Here is a 20,423-nt window from a genome sequence, read left to right on the forward strand (position 1 = left end):
GGTTGGTTGATACGTTGGTAAGTAAGAAGCTCTCTTGACATAAGCATAAGATGGAAGCTATAAGTTCAGATGCGAAACTTAGTTTTCGTTTCCTGTTCTTATTGAGAAGTCAAGATGTTTGTCTTTCAACACTGCTGCCAGGGCTTCTACCTTCTCCTTTGGTAGTTGATCTTCTAGCATCCTGATCCTTCTGTTTTGTACATGAACCTTGATTCAGTCTTTTAAAAGTTCATGTTCAATCTTTTTATATAGACGTCTTTGTAATGTGTAATATCATCTCTGTATCATGGATGTTTGTACAATATTTCATATAAATAACAACACCTTTTGGCAAAAAAAAAAACAACATCAAATTCTTGTATTTACTTAGTTACATATAATTCAATTTAACATACACAATAAAATAACCTGATACGTAATATTTCTTATTATTAATTTCTTTGTAAATTTACTAAAAATTTAAAATACACCTTCAAATATCATATTTCGTGCCAATTAATAAAATTTTAAAAAAATCCAGTTGTAATTAACTCTCAAAAAAGCAAAAATTATCAGCTAATAAATAGTTTTACAAAAAAAAAATCCTATTTTGAGTAATTTACTAATTTCAATTGAAAAACATGAGCCGCGCTTAGTCTTTTTCCGTTTTACTAATTAAAAGAAAAAAACCCATCTGTCTTCTCTTTTTCTTCTTCCTCCTCGAAATCATTGCGGTTACTGTCGTCTTCCTCCTTCCTCTCCTCTTCGGAATCGAAGCTCACGACGGCGACAGTAACGGCATCGGAGAGGTGTTGGTGTTGGTGGTTCATTTAACTTAACATTTTCGAGAAGAGAAGGCTTTTAATTTCAAATTCCTCGCTGAATTTTTCTTCTTCTTCTTCGTCTTCATCGGAAGAAGAAGAATCCAAAAACTTATCTCATCTGCAGAAATATAATTGTGCTTCCCCATGGATTTGTCGCTTTTGTTGGTAACAATAATTCTCTCTTCCTCTCTTTCTCGTTTCTCGATGTTTTGTTTATTTAAAACTTTCTCGAACTCTTCACGATATTGCCGGAGAAGCCGGATCCATGCTCTTTTCATGATTTTGCTTTCTCCAATGAATAAAGTTTCTCTTTGGTGAATACTGAGACATTTCTGTTGATTTACTTTGTTCATCATCAGCCAAAACGGAGCTGGGAAATTTCTGGGGGAGCAGATAAAATCAGGTACAAATTAGGGTTTTTGATTTGGTCTCTCAAACTCTCAATTACAGAAATTATAATAGTTTTGTTTGTAGCAGAGTAGCAATGTCATTGAAGAACATAGTGAAGAACAAATACAAAGCTATTGGTAGAAGAGGGAGGTCACACATTGCACCAGAAGGATCATCTGTGTCTTCTTCTTTATCAACTAATGAAGGTTTAAACCAGAGTATTTGGGTTGATTTGCCTCCAGAGTTACTTCTTGATATAATCCAAAGGATTGAGTCTGAACAGAGTTTATGGCCGGGGAGGAGAGATGTTGTTGCTTGTGCTTCGGTTTGTAAGTCATGGAGGGAGATGACTAAAGAAGTTGTTAAAGTTCCTGAGCTCTCTGGTTTGATCACGTTTCCGATTTCTTTAAGACAGGTTTGTTACTCTTGACCAGTTTGTCTTATAATCGATTATCATTGTGTCTAAAACATTGGTTTTGTTTGGCTTAGCCTGGACCTAGAGATGCTCCAATTCAATGCTTTATTAAACGTGAAAGAGCTACGGGGATATACCGTCTCTATCTTGGTTTAAGCCCTGGTTAGTTTTACTAGTTCACCTTAAGAACCTCTTATGAATTGAGTTTGGACTGTTTTATATATCACATTCGTCTTCTTATAGCTCTTTCCGGTGACAAGAGTAAGTTGTTGTTATCTGCAAAGAGAGTCAGGAGAGCGACGGGTGCGGAGTTTGTTGTATCGTTATCGGGGAATGACTTCTCGAGAAGTAGTAGTAATTACATAGGAAAACTGAGGTAAAGTCTTCTTCTTTTTGTTCTATATGATCACCATGCCCATCTATTATAAGTCTTGTTGTGTGTGGTGGACAGATCAAATTTCCTGGGAACGAAGTTCACAGTCTACGAAAACCAACCTCCTCCGTTTAACCGAAAGCTCCCACCATCGATGCAAGTGTCTCCATGGGTATCGTCGTCATCTAGTAGTTACAACATAGCTTCAATCTTGTATGAGCTGAATGTTCTGAGAACCAGAGGTCCAAGAAGAATGCAATGTATAATGCACAGTATCCCGATTTCAGCGATTCAAGAAGGCGGCAAAATCCAGTCGCCAACGGAGTTCACAAACCAAGGAAAGAAGAAGAAGAAGCCGCTGATGGATTTCTGCTCAGGGAACCTGGGAGGAGAATCCGTTATAAAAGAACCATTAATTCTGAAAAACAAGTCGCCGAGATGGCACGAACAGCTTCAGTGCTGGTGTCTAAACTTCAAAGGTCGAGTCACAGTCGCCTCGGTGAAAAACTTCCAGCTAGTGGCAGCTGCTGCAGAAGCAGGGAAGAACATGAACATACCAGAAGAGGAACAAGATAGAGTGATATTACAGTTTGGGAAGATAGGCAAAGACATTTTCACAATGGATTATCGTTACCCGATCTCTGCATTCCAAGCTTTTGCTATTTGTTTAAGCAGCTTCGACACGAAGCCAGTCTGCGAATGAAGCAAAACATATCATATCAAATTATATTCTTCTATTTGCAGTTTGTGTGGTTTAATGTACATACTTTTCCCTCTTGGAGCAATCAAACAATCAGATCTTTTTTTTCATTCTAAAAACTTTAATTTCTTCTTAATTTTTTAATTAAAAGTAATTAACGTTTGGTTAAGGTAAGGTATGTTTTAGTCTTTCATTGGAAGCAAAGAGTCATCACCTTTCCTTTATTACAAAACCCAATCTCTGTTTCATTTATTTTTGCAAAAAGTACAATTTTGAACCTAATAAGATTATATAATGAAAGCTTTTGTGAGAGGACTATTAGCAAGAGCTAATGAGGTCCCAAAGATTCATCAGAGGAAGGTATCGGCCGGTTTTGGTTGCTTAACTTCGCCTCCGCCGCCGGAGAAAGGGTTGGAGAATCTGACGGTGGCGGATGTGCTCTCCACGAAGGATACTGACATTGATACGTGGATCTCGTGCCGTACGAATGACACTGTTTCTGACGCTGTTAAAAATGTTCGTTCAAACTTCTTTCTTTTTCTCCGTTTTTATTGTTTGCTCATCACGTTACACACGCATCAATTAGTACCCATGAAAACGAGATTTTTAAAACAATGTATCAATTTTATGGCATTAGTTAGCTTAATATGTTTTTGGGGTACAATTCTTTACCTTTGGACATTTAAGCTGCCATAAGTCTATAAATCTCGAACTAAAAACTCATACAAGAACTATTTTATTTACTTATTAATGTTAGGTTCGTTGCCTACTCCACGTTGTTCTATGTCCCAGCTAATAAAATAAGACGTGATTAATTTCCACATTCGGTGCAATATAATACCTATATGTAGTTTATGTCAATGTGTCATGTATACACGTATGTATATGTCAAATTGTAAATCAGACCAATGTTTTCGAGATATATTTCTATTTTATGTATAATAAGTAAAGCACACATATTTGTATATTATGTCAATTTGTCATGCATATATAAGATATATGCGTAGACCACTAATCTCGTTGGTCGTGTTAAAAACAAAAAACAGATGGCAAAGCATAATATTGGATCGTTGGTCGTGTTAGAACCTGGAGACCAACAATATATAGCAGGAATTGTCACAGAGAGAGGTATATATAAGCTTTCTTTAATAATGTTCTTTCTACGGAAAAATACCAAAAAAAAGGAGTTATGAATATGATCACCCAATACCTTGAATGTTGTAGTTAACAGTTAAAACACACAATTTATTAAGAAGGGTTCTTCATTTTGTGACTAATTATCATCACAAAATGAAACAGACTATATGAAAAAGATCATTGGGGCAGGAAGATCATCAAAGCTTACAAAAGTTGGAGAAGTTATGACAGACGAGGTCAGAATAAACAAAAGATAAAACTCTCAAGTTAATTTTTCATTTTGTAAATTTTCGTAATTTTAAGTAAAAGAATTGGAAATGATTTTGGCCAGAGCAAGTTGGTTACTGTTTCATCTGGGACAAACATAATCAAAGCAATGCAGCTTATGTCAGGTAATTTACTATATATACTTACATATATATATATATATATATCTAATCCAAATTGTAAATTATGTTTTGAAATTGACAAAAGAAAATTGTGTTTTTTTTAAATGATGTAGAGAATCACATAAGGCATGTACCGGTGATTGACGGAAAGATAGTGGGACTGATCTCTATGGTTGATGTGGTTAAAGCCATTGTGGACCATCAAAATGGAGAGCTCAAACGTTTGAATGAATTCATCAAAGGAGACTATTACTAGTTTAGAACCCTAGAAGAAGCAAAGCTTCAATAATACATACTATCAATAACTATGTAAATACAGTTAATAAAGGACTAATTATTTTAACAGATTCCCTAGTCTAAGTGATTATGAGCATAAGCCGATTACGACTATAAGAAGTTAGCACTTAGCATAAAAACATTTAGCGCTTAAAAACATTTTTAGAGTCAGAACATATTTATGAAACTTTAATTTAGAATATCAAATAGTATTGTCGATTCGATAGTCTACTAAAAACCATAATTATCTTACTAATCACCTTTTAGGGACTAAAAAAAGTTCTAATGATCTTGTAGATAATTCATCCTGTCACCTTTTAAGTGTGATGATTGATGAATGATTCTAACCAAAACCAAAGAATACTAGAAAAGTATTTTCAATGATCGGATTCTTTACTGGGCTCAAAGCCCAATGGGCTTTAATAATAATAGGGTTTAATATTATTATTTTTTTTGTTGGGTCTAAGGGTTTTGTAATTTCGAAGCTTCTCTCTCTCGTTTCTCAATCTGCGATTCACCATTTCTCTCGTCTCGTCGTCTCTCAGAAATCTTTGTAAGTGCTTCGTTCCCCATTTCTCTCTGATTAGATTTTGTGTTTGTTCGTTTTGCTTCGATTCTGCGATTTTTGATTTGCCCAATTAGATTCGATTTCGTTCTATGTTCGGATCTGAGACCATTTGTATGTTTAATTCTTCTTTGATTTTGGCTTTGATGTTGATTCCGATCTTGGGTCTTTAAGTGTGTTCATCATTTGTTTTATCTTCTCATATGGTTTCTACAAACTTCTCAACGTCATAGAAATGTATAATTGTTAGTGTTTCGTGGGTTAATCTCAATGTTCTTACTTTCTCTTGTTGTTTAAAGGCCTAGGATTGAATCTGTCGACGAAAATGTGATATATGAGTGTATTCAGGGTAAGGGTAGCTTTGTGGGAAACTTGATATGATGCTGCAGATTTGATTTACTACTGTTTTTTTTTTTTATGGTTTCTGGTTCTTTAGTTAGTTGAGAGAGCTATAATGGGGAGAAAGGCTGGAAATTTGTACATAAACCCGAAAAAGCTCGGGAATTTGGCGAAACCGTGTATGAAGGAAATGGTATCGTTCTTGAACTGTATGGCTCTTAACAATATCAAAGATGATAAATGTGAGAAACAGAAGCAACTCCTGAGTGTTTGTATGCAAGGCCAGGTTAATATCTTTGCATTTTGCTACTGCGTTTTATACTTTTATTCGTCACTGCCTTTTGCGAAAACGATGAACTTTGTTTTGTTTTCTTGCTTGCTTTGCAGTCGGATCATAAGAACAAGTCTTGGGGTAACATTAACTACCATTTGCAGAGGCTAACCCGTGGAAGAAAGTAATCGAAAGCAATGGGATCTTGTTATCCATAGACCGATAGATGAATCCGTTGTTCGATCTTGTCATTTGTCTCTGTGTTCTTTGAGGTATGTAGAAGAAGAACTTTGGACACATTGTTCATCGAGAGAAAGGATTATTGGTCTCTTTGTTTTGCAATAAACATGTCTTCTGAGTCAAGGGTCAGGCAGAAGATCCATTAGTATTAATGATGATGTGCTTAGTCTAGTTTAAATTAGAAATGATATGTACCAAATTGCAATTAAAACATTGATTATTAGAAAACTTGAAGCTACAATAAGATTTAAGTTGTAATTTTTTTTTTTTTTCTCAACTTAAATTAGGGTTAGTAGTGTCTTTAAATTACATGTTAGCATTACTGGAAAAAAGTCTTAATACAAATAAGAGTTTCAATAAGGTACAAGTGAATGCAACAGAACTGTTTACATATTTTTTTCTTCATAAACATTTATGCATATTCTTGAGATAAATGTTTACTAAAAAAACTTTCGATGATTTTCAATCTGATCCGGGTGTTTTCTCCAAGCTGCCAAGATGCCTTTAAAACAAAGCATTAAAAGTGGTTAGTGATTGTCAAATGAATACGATAAATGGTAACTATGGGTATATTTTTCGAGATTTCGAAAAGTTTAAGAATTATGAGTTTTTGAGTTCAAAATTAGTTGATGATGAATAAATTAGTCCATGCCATGTATTGTACTAGATTTTGACCCGCGGTATACCGCGGGGCTAGGTTTTTAATAAAATTTGTTATATAAAATGTATATGTAGATATTTGTTTTATTAATATTGTTTGTTTTGTTTAGTGTTTAAGATAATGTATATATAGATTTTAATTGTTATATCTAGGATTTCATCCGTAATATATCGTTTCGTATTATTATCGATCAAAATCCGTCGTACCATCTAATCCTGCACAATGAAATTAAACATATCTAATGGATTTCACTTGTGGTATACCGTCTCGTAATACTATCGACCAAACCCGTCCTACCACTAACCCCGTTCAGTAAAATTAGACATTATTTTGTTATTTTTGTTTTAATAATACTTTAATTTAAAAAATATTTAATTCAAATCAATTTAAAAGTTTTCTTTCAAATAGTTATTTAATTGTTATAAAGTTTCTATATTATAATATTATAAACACGTCCTACCATCTAGTCCTACTCTCTAATCATGTTCGGTGAAATGATTTTTTTTAATAATATTTTTATTAAAAGATTTATAATTTAAATCAATTTAAAGTTTTCTTTCAAATAATTATTTAATTTTTAAATATTTTAACCATTTTGGCAAAAATAATTAGGCCATGGAATAAGAGCATATATATTCTTTTGAATAAGATTTGCTTTGATTTGGTAGTTAATTTTCGCATTGAATAAGCTAGTGACAGCCATTGTAAATAAGTTTCAACTCCAGGATTTATTTCACAAAAATGGCAGCAAAAATGTATATATAGATTATGGAACCATGATGAATTGAGAATAGTCCATCAGATCAACCAAGCTTGAACATCATTTTATAAAACATGAAAATTTATATTCATAATCCGTTAATAATGAATGAAAGGATCATTGTTGATTTTGCCATTTTTCATCCAAATCTTTTGAAATTGCTATTCTTACTAAAATCTTCTTGATATGCCATTTTAACACTTAAAAACGTATGTATTTAAGATTTGTTTTTGTAAAAATATGTACAATGCAATCGATTAAATCCGAACATAACGAATAAAATACATGTTAAATCACATTTCTATATCTTGAAAAAGAGCAAAATCCACAAACTATTCAAAAAAGGCAAAATCTATAAATACCATAAAAAAAATAGCAAATCCATAATTGATTCTTCCGAATATTGATAACAATTTTTTTTTTTTTTTTTGGGTTGAAAAAGTGATTATGGTGAAAAACTATTTTTAAAACTCTTAAGTGGTGAGAAAATAGATTTGAAAGAAACAAAATGTCAAAAACCAAAAATTCACTTAAAACCTATTAACCCTGATTGAAAGAAATTGTAATAATCACCAGATAGCCGACATTGTTTTTCAATAAACGAACTATAGTTAACATTTTGGAACCCTAGTTTAAAAACTAATAAATTCCTTTACAAGTCAATAATCATACAGAATTCTAAAAATTCCAAATTATGTTGCTGAAATAAAATATAAATTCACATACGAGAGTCAAAACATAAATAGAATCTAAAAGACTAAAACTAAGTCAGGTGGATTGAAATCTAACAACAAATTTGAAAAATAAAGATTGTTTTTGTTCTTGGGTGCAAGTAGAAGTTATTTAATTATTGTTTTTCCACAAAAAATTTTGATGTTAGAGAATAAACAAACAAGAATAAAAATTACCTGATTTTGCTAGTAGCCCAATCAGCCCATGACTTGGCTCCTTGAGCAGCCTCTCCGGCGCTGCTTTTGAAACTCGAAGCGGCAGCCTCCGCCGCAAGAGTCATCTCATTGCCCGTCACTTTCACCGGTAACTCTTCCGCCGAAACCATTGTCATAACCATTGACACCGTAAAGATAATTGCAAAGAATTTGACTTTCTCCATTTTTGCTTGCAGAATTTGCACCTATTAAGAATTTAGAAAATTATTACTATTGATTAAAGATTTTTGTTTTAAGACAAAATTTTGCTTGATTGATTTGTCTTCTATATGACAAAAGAAGTGTACTATTTATAGAGTAATAAGAGCGACTTAAACGGCAAAACGATCGGAACACAATTTTTTTTTTTTTTTTTTTAATAATAATAACACAGTTTTATTGTTGATGATATTTTTGATTTCATTTGAAATGTATGTATGTTTTCAGTGATTTTATATCTTTCATTTTCTTGTTTTTTTTATCAATATTGATAGGTTTTCATGTCTTGATCCTAATATCACCACTCGTGTCCCTTGCCGTTGATCCAATTCTGCAATACATGTTTACTGGAGACATACTAAACATGTCATGATCCACTATTACTCACATTTTCAATCTCGTAGATAATGCTTGCCACAAGAATATATGTTACCACTACTTCTTTGATTTGGTTGTTGGGTTAGGTCAATTCTGATTAAACCTGTCAATCCAACTAAAAAAAAAATATTGGTGTCGACCAATAAAAAAATCATGGGCTACAAACATTTGGTTGATCTTATCACATGGATCACTATAAATTTTGGATGCTAGTCATTAGTTATTTTATTTTCTTCTGTGACATCAAACATTTCCACTGCATGTGTTAATTGAAATAAAATTAGATAGCCACTTAAACTAAACCAAGTTGGCAAGTTCAAATGTTAGTTAAGTCATAAAGTTGCAAAATACTAGACTTCACACTCGCACGCCCAAGCAGCAAGCTAGCAAGCACCCACACTTAGAGAAGATATTAGTGCGATACTTAAAGTAAACGATCCATAGTTTCTTGTATATATCTAAATGAGGATTAGTCCGACTATCTTATCCGAACTTACGTGAAATAGAAGTAAGTAAAACGAAATTTAGCAAAGTAGACAATAGTTTTCAAAACTTAATTAGCCAATGTTTTAGAAACTACTTAATTTCATCTACAAATTTCTCTATTTTAATGCTAAAAACTCTAGATACTTTCATGAGAAATTACTATAGATCAAAACAAAGTATCAAAGCAATAACCAATAAATTATTGCACATTCGACGAGTTTGAATGGTAACCACTATAATAGAAATACAATTTTGTATAACTTTGACAGTTATTAATCACAAAAACTTTATTAAAGTGTTACAAAAAGTTTTATTCTCAGTTTTTTTTACAGCTTTCTTATACAGCTCTTTCTAACAACTTTCTTATACAACTTCTTCAGCTTTGCACTATTCCGATAAAGCGAACAACTCCAACTAACAGCTAAAAAACTTGTACAATTTTTGGTTACCAATCAGACCGACATAAAAACTTTGTAAGTAACATACATATTTATAAATATAAGTATTCTTTCAGCTAAAATTGCATTTATAAATTTTAATAAAGTTTGCTTTTTGTTGGCAGAAAATTAAACGAATAAATTATGCAATTAATTCAGATTTCAAAAAATAAAATAAACACCACCTCGATTTCATCTGAAATCTACCAGTTCCTTTTTTTTTGTTCTCCGAACGTTCTCTCCTCTCTGTCTATCATCGAACGCCGTCGCTCTCGCCGTTGACTTCTACCAGTGACCCCAACGCCTTCAATTTCCGCCTCGTCGGATAATGTAACTGCTTCAATTTAAGCTCGTCTCTTCTCACGTTATCTCTTTAATAGTATTATAGTTTCGGTTTTGGCTCGAATTCAGTGTTAAGATACATTATGAACATTGCTTCTACTTTTGGATTTTGAATAGTTCATCGGAGAAGACAATGGTGATGGAAGTTACAGAGACTGAGCGATGGTGCGTTGTAACTGGTGGTAGAGGATTCGCTGCAAGACATCTTGTAGAAATGCTCGTACGTTACCAAATGTTCCACGTTCGTATCGCCGATTTAGCTCCTGCGATAGTGCTCAATCCTCACGAGGAAACTGGAATTCTCGGTGAAGCAATTAGATCCGGTAGAGTTCAATACGTCTCCGCTGATCTTCGGAACAAAACTCAAGTTGTCAAAGGTATTTTTGCTTCGAATTCAATTTAGTTCAGTGATTCGTCGAATTCGTTTTTGTATCTGAAGATATAGTGAAACAGGTTTTCAAGGAGCAGAAGTGGTGTTTCATATGGCAGCTCCAGATTCATCGATTAACAATCACCAGCTTCAGTACTCAGTTAATGTTCAAGGTTTGAAGAAACTTCAATTTTGTAAATTTTCTCTCTGTTTTAGAAATGAGAATTTAGTTTTGATTGTTTTGTTTCCAACTTGTTTGTGGTAGGGACAACAAATGTAATTGATGCTTGTATTGAGGTTGGAGTAAAGAGGCTAATCTATACAAGTTCTCCGAGTGTTGTGTTTGACGGGGTCCATGGTACTTTGAATGCTGATGAATCACTGCCGTATCCACCTAAGGTCTTTGTTATGTTGTTAAGAACTTGATATTTTCACAGGACTATGTGAAAATTTGGAGAGGTTTTTGAGCTTCTGTCACTGAGAATGTCTATCTTTTCAGCATAATGATTCATATTCAGCTACTAAAGCTGAAGGGGAAGCTTTGATTTTGAAAGCGAATGGAAGAAGTGGACTACTCACTTGTTGCATACGTCCTAGCAGCATATTTGGTCCTGGTGATAAATTAATGGTTCCATCGCTTGTTACTGCTGCCAGGGCTGGGAAATCCAAGGTTGCCTCTATTTTCTTTGTTTTATCTCTTTGGCCTTCTAAATGCTATCTATTTTCCTTGTGACCTATTATGCTCTGGTCTCTCCTTTTTTAGTGATGTTAATCAGTCTTGCTACTTCCATTACAGTGTATATACATATTGAAAGATATGATATTTTGCAGATATGTGTATATTTATCTAACAAAATGCCGTGCTTCCTAAGAAAATAGATCTCAATAAAATGAATAAATAAGCTAAAGATGCATTGTCTCAAGTCTTTTTTGCTTTGTCTAGCACATTCAATCATTTAGTGTACTCTTATGATTCGTTTTGGATTCTTTATTGTCCAGTTCATTATAGGTGATGGGAGTAACTTCTATGATTTCACTTATGTTGAAAATGTTGTGCACGCCCATGTCTGTGCTGAGCGAGCTCTAGCATCAGGAGGAGAAGTATGTGCAAAAGCTGCTGGCCAGGTATTTGTTTTCATTTGATACCATGTTGTACTTGTTTAATATCATAGTGGTACAGTTTTTTGCTGCTGTTCTTATTTTATTCTATAAGTACCTTTCTAAGTTTTAGTCCTGTCTGTTAAAACGGTCTTAACTGTAATGAATAAAAGCATTGGGGCAGCTGAATGAATAAGATAGACGCAACCTTATGTGTGCTCCTTAGGGAATTGAGGTCAGAAAGTTATATGACATTTCCTGAAGATATATATACGAGTATAGCTCCAGTCTGGTTGTATGTGGATATTTAAATTGTCCTCATTGCTTTTCTTGGACTTAATTTGGGTTATAAGGTGACATACTACATGGAAGTTGTGATTTTGTGCTATTTTTCGAAACAAAAACGCCCACAATTTCTAGAATTATGGCATTTTCTGATAGAAATTATTCTCCTCGTACTTTAGTTAGGGAATGTATATGATGTACAGCTTAATCTGACACGAAATGGCTGTGCAGGCTTACTTCATTACCAACATGGAGCCAATTAAATTTTGGGAGTTTATGTCACAGCTTCTTGAAGGACTTGGCTATGAGAGGTATATTTTCTTTAACAAAAGAAGGTTCCTAACTAGAGTACATTTGATTTATGTTTATTCATGATGAACTAATAGAAGTTTGTAAATTGGTATATGTTTTTCAGGCCAAGTATAAAGATACCTGCAAGTCTCATGATGCCAATAGCATATCTTGTGGAACTAGCATATAAATTACTCGGACCGTATGGGATGAAAGTACCAGTGCTAACACCTTCTAGGGTTAGGCTACTCTCTTGCAACAGAACATTTGATTCTTCAAAAGCAAAGGATCGTTTAGGCTATTCTCCTGTTGTCCCACTTCAGGTTTATACAATCTTTTCTTTCGTTCAAAACAAAGATCGATATATTTTCTGCCTCTGTATAGCTTATCCTTGCACTTTCATTGGTTTTTTTTGGAATGCTAGGAAGGTATAAAGAGGACAATAGATTCATTCTCACACTTGAAAGCTCAAAATCAACCCAAAACAGAAGGTACTTATAGCGATGTCTCTAGATATTTTCTGCTTTGAGATAAAATCATATGACAAGTTCAGTGAAGGTGTCAAAAGTCATACCATTGTGATTGTATTCTTAGGAATTAGGATCAGGGGTTTTTCGATGCGGAGACACCGTACCGAAACATTCATATTAGATTAGATTAGGTACTAAGATTCATGAAAACCCAAAAGAAATCTTGTTACTAAGGTTAAACTACCCTACTTATGATAATAGAAATTACACTAGTAATCTTGGCTCAGATACTGAGAAAGTCTTATTGATGACATTTGCAGTTACTGAAACAATTCAATGGAAAAAGCAGACTCTCATTGCCATAGTCATTCTGATTACTCTCTATCATAACTTTGTTGCAACCACCGGATCATCTTCCGTCATAATAACTGCTGTTTCCAAGGTTTTGTTGGTATCATCAATTTTTATGTTCATCAATGGCATTTTACCAGAGAAAATGAAAGTGTTCGGGAGCAAGAAGATCGACTAAAGAATACTCCAAATTTGAGCTTTGTGTAAGGTAAACAACGACTTATTTTTTCCTCTATACATTGATAAACATGACTCCTGCCTGTGTAGATGGATGTTGTTTGGTCTGAGTTTTGCGTCGTTTATTTTACGATTTGTAATTTGAACTCTGTAACTGTCGATTTCGGTTACTCTGATACCAAAATCTATGAATTGATGATCAATACTTGTGTTTGTCAGCTTAATTTAATCAAACGATTACACCGATGAAGATTTTTAACATTCTTTCTTCTGCTGAAACAAGTGTGATGGTTTGTTGTTGCTGTTGCTGTGATCTTTCGTTTCTTTAACATCTTTTTCTCACTTCCATTCTTGTTCTTAGGTAAAAATATGTCTAGTAGTGAAAAATCAGAATTTTTAACCATCTTGTTTTATTTGGGAATTTCTCCATCCATCATGAAGGAGTCGAATTAAACCAAAGTTCAGAAATTTGAATTAGAGACATTAAAATATAAAAATATCATTCTACTTCCACTAAAACCCTCTTCCAAGCTAACGATGCGGGTTTAATTCCCAAGACTTGCGCAAAAAGCATGCCCAATATTGCTTTATCCAACCTCCGATGACCGTCTCTATCTTCTTCTCCTTTTCTCGTTCTTTTGATTCTTCTTCTTCTTCTTCTTCTTCTTCTTCTTCTTCTTCTTCTTCTTCTTCTTCTTCTTCTTCTTCTTCTTCTTCTTCTTCTTCTTCTGATTCTGATACTTAATCTTCTGTCTTCACATATGGAGCATAGATACTTGACTCGAGTAGCTTTGGATCGTTAACATCAAGATCCTCAACATGGTCTGCGAAGACGTAAACTACTCTACTACGATAGTAGTCATATTCATGCTGACATTCTCCAAAACCTTGGATTTCAACACGTTGGATAGTGTTCATCTCTGGATTGAAGTAGAAACATAAAACGGTTTTCCAGATGTAAAACTTTGCATGGACAAAACAATTTTACCTGTAGCAGTCACTCTAACAACGAAAACGTCATGAGTAAAGAATTTATCATCCCTCAAACTGTAAGCATATTTTAACCATTCCTGTTCCTCTACATCCACTAGAATCCACACACGCAACTTCATGGCATCATCAGTGACATCATCATAATAAATCAAACCTAACCCTTATAGTTAATCAAATGACAAAAGCTCTCTAGGTAAATAAACTTGAAATTTCTTAGACCTAACATCAAAGCAAACTATCACAAAATCATGCATCTTCTCAGACGTGTCATCGTTGTAAACATCACACGTGTCACCTAAGTAATACAAAACCCCATTGATGCATATTGATATCCTTTCACTCACAATATCATGTGTTAAGGAACATGTTATCTCTCTCCACCTCATTTCTCCGGTTTCATATGTAAGAATTTACTGATTATCAGGACCAAATGGATAAGCCATGCACAATACCTTGAATTGCTTGTCAATTGGATCAAACCCGAAAAAGCTTAATTCCTTTCTGTACCTTTTCAGATAAGGTAAGGATGCATACCGGCCCGTTATAGGGTTACATATCACACGCACTTCAGAGTACATATCATAGAAATAAGTCAAACCAGAGGCATAACAGCAAGATAGTTTTCGGTTCTCACTAGAAGAATACATCTGTATTTTGTTTGGAAGGAACTTCATATGAAAGTCGGCCGCTACTACAAGAGACGACGATGAATTATCATACGGACTCTGATGCTTAGGCAAAGAGAAGAAACACCATAAACCATTTCTTTTGATGGCGAATAAGAGACGCGGCTGAGTTGAGGAACTGGTGAGAAATAATTCTGTGAAATATGGACGACTAAGCATTGATGCCCATTGCTTCGACACGCAATGAAACCTCGCGATTGACTTTGCAGGCAATCTCAACATTATCTCGAGGATGAGTTCTTTAGGGATGGAATCTGAAATCATGATTGCGTGATAATAAAAATACAAAAGTGTGTAAATACATATAATTGCATAATAGAGTTTTCATTGTTCGCTATTATTTACATAAAAAAGGTCTTTGTGTTAAAAAATATCAAAAAGGATTAAACTCTAAATCTCTTTATATAGATTTCTTTGCTTTTGTAACCAACACACAGATTAGGTAAAATTTCCTAAGCTTTGAAAAATCTACATATACATTTTTTTGCCGTCATTTTAGCAAATAAATCATGTACTTGACACTTATTTACAATGGCATGCCATTAACATTAAATATTTTCTGTTGATAATTAAATACAAGATATTATATTCAATCATAGTTGCCAAAAATCTCTCAAGATATCTAATTGGTATTAATTATTCAGATTTAAAAATCTAAATATTTTATATTGCGCTCAACAAACGTTTTCAAAAACCTCTCCAAAAAGTTCTACACGGGTTTATTCACATATTTATAATCCGAGATTTTTTTCATCAACTAATTACTCCCAACATACATTTTCCGAGATTTCTTCTCTACGATATATGTTGAATTATATATCTTTTAAATTGATTTGAATTATATATCTTTTAAATTAAAATATTATTAGAACAAAAATAACAAAATAATATTTAATTTCATTGAACGGGGTTAGATGGTCGGACGGGTTTGGGTCGATAGTAATACGAGACGGTATACCACGGATAAAATTCATTAGATATATTTAATTTCTCTTTTGGTCATAGGAGTGTAGTAATCCCACCGGTGTTTTTCGTTATGGTGGTTTTTTTTTTGGATTTCTTCTCGCGTGATGGGATTCTTAGATCTGAGGTTGGTGCCTCCGTTTTCGGCGGTTCTGGTCTTGCTGATGGCTCGCCATTGATGTCTGAGGTTAGTTTGTTCAGGTGTATTTGCATAATTTTTGGCCTGCGTTTGGTGTCTCTTCTAGTTTATTGCGAGTTTGTTCTTGGGTTTTGCGGATACGGTTGTAGCGACTTTGTTTGTGGATTTTTTGGTTTTAGCGAATTGGTTCCGGATCTGTAGGATCTACGGTGCTGCTCTGAGAATTATGCCATTGTTTTGTTGGATCCGTGCCCTTTCATTAGTCGCTTTGTGCTTATTTTCTCCAAGCCGTTTTGGTTGAGTGGTGTTTGGGAGTTAGTCAGGTTCAGTCCTGCCCTTGCTCTTATTTCCGTTCCTGGTCTCCTCGTTTCAGCCATTGTTTCACATTGGGTTTGTTTCCTTGCTAAGATGATGTTATGTTTTGGTTGCTTCGATCGATAGACCTCTAAGTTTTCAGTTCATTCTTCTCCCTAATGTTGTTCGTTATGGTTGTTAGCTGTCTCGGTTTCATCTTTCTTGCTCTTGAGTTTGATGTTTTTCGAGAGATTGGGCCTTTCTCCTTGTCCTTGCTTTCCTGTTGGGATTGCCTTTTGAAGATTTCTATTTAGACGCTAGTGGACGCAGCAGTCGTCGGACATCGTATTCGGAAGTGTGCTCGAGGTTCCTTTAACTCTTTTGTCTCGCTTGCCGGGTTATGAAGCTTTTGTTCTTGGTTTGGAGAGATTAGCTCTCATTTTGATAGGAGGAGGTAGATGTTATCTTCGGGTTGGCCGCGAGCATCCTTGGTAAATCTCTATCGCTTGAGCTTTTGAAGATTGGGTTACTTGTCTTTTTGGGTCTTTTGTTTTTTTTTAAAGTTATAGGCTTGGTGCTTTTTTCTTAGTTTTTGGTTTCGACCTCTTGCGTTTGTGGTTTGAAGTATTATGTTTTGTTTTATTACTATGTTTAGTTTCACTTTTTTAGAGCCAATTTCCGAGGAAATTTTGTTTTCTGTCGGCTTTGACTCTGGAGACTTTTATGTCGTCCGCTGGCTTTAATTTCCCTTATTTGGGTTTTGTATTTCACTTTGGTATCATTTCAAGATCAATAAACTAATAGTTTGAGTAAAAAAAAAAATGGTATAGAGAGCCCAGGCAGGCTCATGTCATGTGAATCTTGCCACATCACTAACATAATTAATATCGGAAAACTTCAATGGGTGTTATCGTCATTTCCCTAAAAAGAACAACGAGACAATCGACGGTTACGGCGGCGTAAACCTTATCGGACGAATGAAGATCTGTCGCTCTCCTTCCTCCGTCGTACTCTCTCTATTCATCCAAGTCCTTACTCTAGCCGTCGCTCTCGATCCTTCGCAGCCAGACGAATCCAACATCACCGCAACACCGATTCTACAGGTAAATCAAATCAAATCAATCTTCTTCTCTGGTGTTTGATCGTCTGACCAATTGGCATTCGCTACTTTAGGATGTGCTGAAGGAGATATCGGTGAAGCAGAAGTGGAATCTAGAGGAAGTTAGATTTTCGAAATTGGAAGTTAAGAAGATTCGTATTGGTACGAGTCGGAGATTTGAGATCCGGATCCGATTAGGGAAGAGCAGATTCGTATTCATCTTCCCGGATGAAATAACAGATTGGAGAAGAAGCGGCGGGGGTAGTGATGTTGAGTTGCAGGAACTAGTTCGGGAAGTTAATTCGAGTAAGGTTCTTGATCCGCCGCTTGTATTGAAAGGTCCATTTGAGCTACTTGTCGATGGCAATGATCGTCTCTCGCTTTCGTTACCGGTAAAAATGTTCTTCTTTAAACGACTCTCTTAGTGCTATGATTGATGGTAATGATCTACTCAGTGTTAGGATTATCGGAGGAATTCGAAACTTAGGTCTTGTTTTAGTGATTTTTTTTACGTTTCTTCGTTCGTGGTCTCGAGTAGATGACCACGAACGAAGAAACGTTAAGTGCAAAAAGTAATGAAAGGCCTGAATACGTTTTAAGGAAGACTTGGTTTATGTGTGGGAGTAGCTTGTTTTGTCACTGATGATTTCGAGCTTATGATTTGTTTTCAGATGAACATTTCACATAGCGGTTTAAAACGAGTTCTTGTGAGTGAGGGCATCTCAGTAGAAATAAGGGAAGCTCAAGCAGTCTCTCTATTCCACTCATCCCATCGAAGATACGCTGCTACTGTCGATCCTGTAAATATTAAAGAAGGAAGTTCTTTATGGTCGTTTTGGGGTTCTGTGTGTGTGCCATTGCCTCCCATACAAATCATAGGGTCAGCTTCATTGGTTGCGTTTAGGACTTCAAATGCAACTACGCAAATCAAGACTTCGTACTTATCAGATGAGGCAATCCATTTATATGCAGAAAAATGTTATTATAAAGCTCACACGTACAGGCAGCATCGGTTCCCAAATGATCTTCTTGGCTTAAAGATCCACAAGTTGGAGAAAGTTCTGAACTCTTTAGGGAATGGAACACGACAAACAGTGAGTTCTGTAACAGCTAAACTAAAGGCATCAGGAATGGTACGGTTTCAGTTAGAGATCGAGAGAAGTATTGGGAAGAATGAGAGTGTGATAAGTAAAAAAGTAGCATGGAGAACAAAACCGAAGATCGAACGGGTTTGGTTTGAAGTAACGGCGAAAATCGAAGGAGATAAGTTGAAAGCAGTGAGGCTGAGAAAAGTAGTGCCTTTCATTGAAGTGGATACAGAAGCATGGAGCAGTTTGATGTCTAACATGTCATTCACAAAGTTTCCATCATTACTTGTTCCTCAAGAAGCTTTAACACTCGATGTCAAATGGTAGGCGCAACACTTTTATACGTTTGATAATCTTCCATAAGGCAGAAACCACAGTGTAACGATGGATTGTATTTACTCGTCCTTGTATGTATGTATATACTTCTGGTTCTGTAAAGGATTATTTATCACGAAAACTGGTGAAAGGAGTTGTTACGAATCATTGCATATTTTGCATGAACAAGTTTTGGATTTTGAGCATGTGTTAATTTTACATATTTTTTCTTCACCCCTATTTCCATTTCAAAGTCATAATAAAAATTTTAACCGAAAAACTAAACTGATCTAGCTTGAAATAATTAACCAAATATGTAAACATAAAGGTTCACTCTCCTTATTGGTCCACTTGACAAATTCATTATCTTAAGATGAACCAATATGTAAACACTAGGCCTGACCCGTGCCAGTGTTTTATATTTTAAGAAATATGTTGTAATAAAATTTTATTTAATATTGATTTATTTTGTTGTTTTGGTGCTATACATTGTACTATTGTAGTATATAGTATAAATGATAATGTACACCGAAAAGTGTAGAATGGTATTTATAATTTTTATGACACAATAGCTAATGTTGTGCATAAGTCAAATTTTGAACTTTGAAACTGAAGAGTAAATTAAAAAAAATCTTAGATTGAAATATAATATAGGCTAGAATGATGTAAACAAATGTATTTTATTTAGTATTTATAACCCAAACGTTTATTTTTCAGTTTGGTTTTAATCTAGTATATTAATGTTAGAATATTTGAGCTAATATATTAAAACTAAAGACAACCGTTGCTTGGATATTCCTTGCGACAACAAGTAGATCTAGGGTTTTCTACTTTCTTTCTTCTTCGCTGCTGCTTTTCATTCACAGGTTTTGAGACTTCATCTTGTCTATGATTCAGGAGTTGGTGGGGGAGCACTTCTCCGTCTGCGGTGGTGTAATTTTTGTCATCGATGTGGTCGTTGCTCAAGATTAACGAAGGTGGAGTCTCGAGGTCGTGGATCCCGGTTGATGACGTCGTGGTGTGCTTCGAGGATCCCCATGGCTCAACTTTTGTGCTTGTTGCTAATTTTAAAACCGATGATATATAATTATTGTTTCTTGAAGTTTACAATTCATAAAACTAAATAAGAAATACTGCATATAATACCTAAGAAGTAAAAACTCTATCTTTTTGATGCAATTAGTTTTTTTAAAACATCTACTATTATTTAGGAACAAAAGGAGTAATAAATTTAGATTTAAGACACCCAATCTTTTTTTTTTGGTCTTCCTAAGACAATAAAGACACCAAACATCTTTTTTTAACCAAATAAAATTAATTTGTTTAAGATTTGTTTTCCTAAATACTGTTTAATAATTTTTTTTTTTAATTGATTTTTTTTTGTCTTGATGTAAAATTCTATTATATGAAGTACAATTTTGAAAGTTAGTAACTCACGAGATCATGACACGTGTCAATTTTTTCACGATCTTAGATTTTTGACACGTGTAAAATAAATTTTCCTTTATTTATTTAGAAAAAGTATTTATAAGGAAATTAAATTTATATATATATACAATTTTAAAAGGTAAAGAAGACAATTATAAGGAAATTATATATCTAATTAAATAAAATACAAAAAAATTATTTTTATGTATTATATCATGCATACATGATGACAAAAAATAAAATAAAATCATGCATACATATTAAGATCA

General features: G+C 34.2%; 7 protein-coding genes and 1 long non-coding RNA gene across 13 annotated transcripts; 5 read left to right on the plus strand and 3 right to left on the minus strand.

Moving 5' to 3' along the window:
* Nucleotides 1-649: 649 nt before the first annotated feature.
* On the plus strand, nt 650-2,892 carry TLP6 (tubby like protein 6). Of its 3 annotated transcripts, none has more exons than NM_001198230.2 (6): nt 650-968; nt 1,163-1,206; nt 1,281-1,608; nt 1,683-1,770; nt 1,852-1,984; nt 2,060-2,892. In NM_001198230.2, the coding sequence occupies exons 1-6, from the start codon at nt 948-950 to the stop codon at nt 2,682-2,684; spliced, it is 1,239 nt and encodes a 412-aa protein (NP_001185159.1). In that variant the 5' UTR covers nt 650-947; the 3' UTR covers nt 2,685-2,892. The 3 variants fall into 3 exon arrangements, with proteins under 3 accessions (NP_001185159.1, NP_175160.2, NP_001322089.1); NM_103621.2 differs by having other exon boundaries at nt 676-968; nt 1,278-1,608; nt 2,060-2,848; NM_001333268.1 differs by lacking the exon at nt 650-968 and having other exon boundaries at nt 1,085-1,206; nt 2,060-2,791.
* A 40-nt stretch (nt 2,893-2,932) lies between these two features.
* AT1G47271 (Cystathionine beta-synthase (CBS) family protein) lies at nt 2,933-4,656 on the plus strand. The gene is made up of 5 exons (NM_001123971.2): nt 2,933-3,197; nt 3,728-3,809; nt 3,981-4,054; nt 4,150-4,210; nt 4,321-4,656. Exons 1-5 carry the CDS (start codon nt 2,976-2,978, stop codon nt 4,461-4,463), a joined length of 582 nt encoding a protein of 193 aa, NP_001117443.1. The 5' UTR covers nt 2,933-2,975; the 3' UTR covers nt 4,464-4,656.
* A 282-nt stretch (nt 4,657-4,938) lies between these two features.
* Nucleotides 4,939-6,456, plus strand: AT1G47278 (uncharacterized protein). 3 transcript variants are annotated; one of them, NM_001084215.3, is made up of 4 exons: nt 4,957-5,036; nt 5,348-5,397; nt 5,485-5,673; nt 5,775-6,028. In NM_001084215.3, the coding sequence occupies exons 2-4, from the start codon at nt 5,383-5,385 to the stop codon at nt 5,844-5,846; spliced, it is 276 nt and encodes a 91-aa protein (NP_001077684.1). In that variant the 5' UTR covers nt 4,957-5,036; nt 5,348-5,382; the 3' UTR covers nt 5,847-6,028. The 3 variants fall into 3 exon arrangements, with proteins under 3 accessions (NP_001077685.1, NP_001077684.1, NP_001322091.1); NM_001084216.3 differs by lacking the exon at nt 5,348-5,397 and having other exon boundaries at nt 4,939-5,036; nt 5,775-6,456; NM_001333269.1 differs by having other exon boundaries at nt 5,348-5,673; nt 5,775-6,019.
* Nucleotides 6,092-8,532, minus strand: AT1G47280 (uncharacterized protein). Its single transcript, NM_103622.3, has 2 exons — nt 8,228-8,532; nt 6,092-6,400 (listed from the first exon to the last, which is right to left on the minus strand). The coding sequence occupies exons 1-2, from the start codon at nt 8,428-8,430 to the stop codon at nt 6,361-6,363; spliced, it is 243 nt and encodes an 80-aa protein (NP_564501.1). The 5' UTR covers nt 8,431-8,532; the 3' UTR covers nt 6,092-6,360.
* A 1,338-nt stretch (nt 8,533-9,870) lies between these two features.
* Nucleotides 9,871-13,395, plus strand: 3BETAHSD/D1 (3beta-hydroxysteroid-dehydrogenase/decarboxylase). 2 transcript variants are annotated; one of them, NM_179448.4, is made up of 10 exons: nt 9,871-10,095; nt 10,225-10,484; nt 10,561-10,650; nt 10,743-10,876; nt 10,977-11,147; nt 11,477-11,602; nt 12,092-12,171; nt 12,276-12,474; nt 12,576-12,642; nt 12,942-13,395. In NM_179448.4, the coding sequence occupies exons 2-10, from the start codon at nt 10,241-10,243 to the stop codon at nt 13,148-13,150; spliced, it is 1,320 nt and encodes a 439-aa protein (NP_849779.1). In that variant the 5' UTR covers nt 9,871-10,095; nt 10,225-10,240; the 3' UTR covers nt 13,151-13,395. The 2 variants fall into 2 exon arrangements, with proteins under 2 accessions (NP_849779.1, NP_564502.1); NM_103623.5 differs by having other exon boundaries at nt 9,969-10,095; nt 13,113-13,384.
* Nucleotides 13,396-13,680: 285 nt separating this feature from the next.
* Nucleotides 13,681-15,092, minus strand: AT1G47300 (F-box family protein; the record flags this gene model as incomplete). The annotated part of the gene is made up of 4 exons (NM_103624.1): nt 13,681-13,877; nt 13,926-14,069; nt 14,138-14,219; nt 14,595-15,092. The coding sequence occupies 4 exons, from the start codon at nt 15,090-15,092 to the stop codon at nt 13,681-13,683; spliced, it is 921 nt and encodes a 306-aa protein (NP_175163.1).
* Nucleotides 15,093-16,012: 920 nt separating this feature from the next.
* Nucleotides 16,013-16,271, minus strand: AT1G07347. The gene has a single exon (NR_139233.1). It is a non-coding gene; the product is annotated as an other RNA (long non-coding RNA).
* A 587-nt stretch (nt 16,272-16,858) lies between these two features.
* On the plus strand, nt 16,859-18,948 carry AT1G47310 (signal peptidase I). The gene is made up of 3 exons (NM_103625.3): nt 16,859-17,327; nt 17,398-17,715; nt 17,995-18,948. The coding sequence occupies exons 1-3, from the start codon at nt 17,202-17,204 to the stop codon at nt 18,736-18,738; spliced, it is 1,188 nt and encodes a 395-aa protein (NP_564503.1). The 5' UTR covers nt 16,859-17,201; the 3' UTR covers nt 18,739-18,948.
* Nucleotides 18,949-20,423: the final 1,475 nt, after the last annotated feature.

Source organism: Arabidopsis thaliana (genome assembly GCF_000001735.4).
Source record: "Arabidopsis thaliana chromosome 1 sequence".
Classification (NCBI taxonomy): domain Eukaryota; kingdom Viridiplantae; phylum Streptophyta; class Magnoliopsida; order Brassicales; family Brassicaceae; genus Arabidopsis; species Arabidopsis thaliana.

Coding starts and splice junctions, on each gene's coding strand:
- 3BETAHSD/D1 (NM_179448.4), top strand. CDS start 10,241: ATGGTGATGGAAGTTACAGAGACTGAGCGATGGTGCGTTGTAACTGGT. Junction 10,877..10,976: donor CACTGCCGTATCCACCTAAG/GTCTTTGTTATG, acceptor CTATCTTTTCAG/CATAATGATTCATATTCAGC. Junction 12,475..12,575: donor CTCCTGTTGTCCCACTTCAG/GTTTATACAATC, acceptor TTGGAATGCTAG/GAAGGTATAAAGAGGACAAT.
- AT1G47310 (NM_103625.3), top strand. CDS start 17,202: ATGAAGATCTGTCGCTCTCCTTCCTCCGTCGTACTCTCTCTATTCATC. Junction 17,328..17,397: donor CCGCAACACCGATTCTACAG/GTAAATCAAATC, acceptor TCGCTACTTTAG/GATGTGCTGAAGGAGATATC. Junction 17,716..17,994: donor GTCTCTCGCTTTCGTTACCG/GTAAAAATGTTC, acceptor ATTTGTTTTCAG/ATGAACATTTCACATAGCGG.
- AT1G47278 (NM_001084215.3), top strand. Junction 5,674..5,774: donor GTGTTTGTATGCAAGGCCAG/GTTAATATCTTT, acceptor CTTGCTTTGCAG/TCGGATCATAAGAACAAGTC.
- AT1G47271 (NM_001123971.2), top strand. CDS start 2,976: ATGAAAGCTTTTGTGAGAGGACTATTAGCAAGAGCTAATGAGGTCCCA. Junction 3,810..3,980: donor AGGAATTGTCACAGAGAGAG/GTATATATAAGC, acceptor AAAATGAAACAG/ACTATATGAAAAAGATCATT. Junction 4,211..4,320: donor AGCAATGCAGCTTATGTCAG/GTAATTTACTAT, acceptor TAAATGATGTAG/AGAATCACATAAGGCATGTA.
- TLP6 (NM_103621.2), top strand. CDS start 948: ATGGATTTGTCGCTTTTGTTG. Junction 1,609..1,682: donor TTCCGATTTCTTTAAGACAG/GTTTGTTACTCT, acceptor TGTTTGGCTTAG/CCTGGACCTAGAGATGCTCC. Junction 1,771..1,851: donor CTATCTTGGTTTAAGCCCTG/GTTAGTTTTACT, acceptor GTCTTCTTATAG/CTCTTTCCGGTGACAAGAGT.
- AT1G47280 (NM_103622.3), bottom strand. CDS start 8,430: ATGGAGAAAGTCAAATTCTTTGCAATTATCTTTACGGTGTCAATGGTT. Junction 6,401..8,227: donor TGGGCTACTAGCAAAATCAG/GTAATTTTTATT, acceptor TTTGTTTTAAAG/GCATCTTGGCAGCTTGGAGA.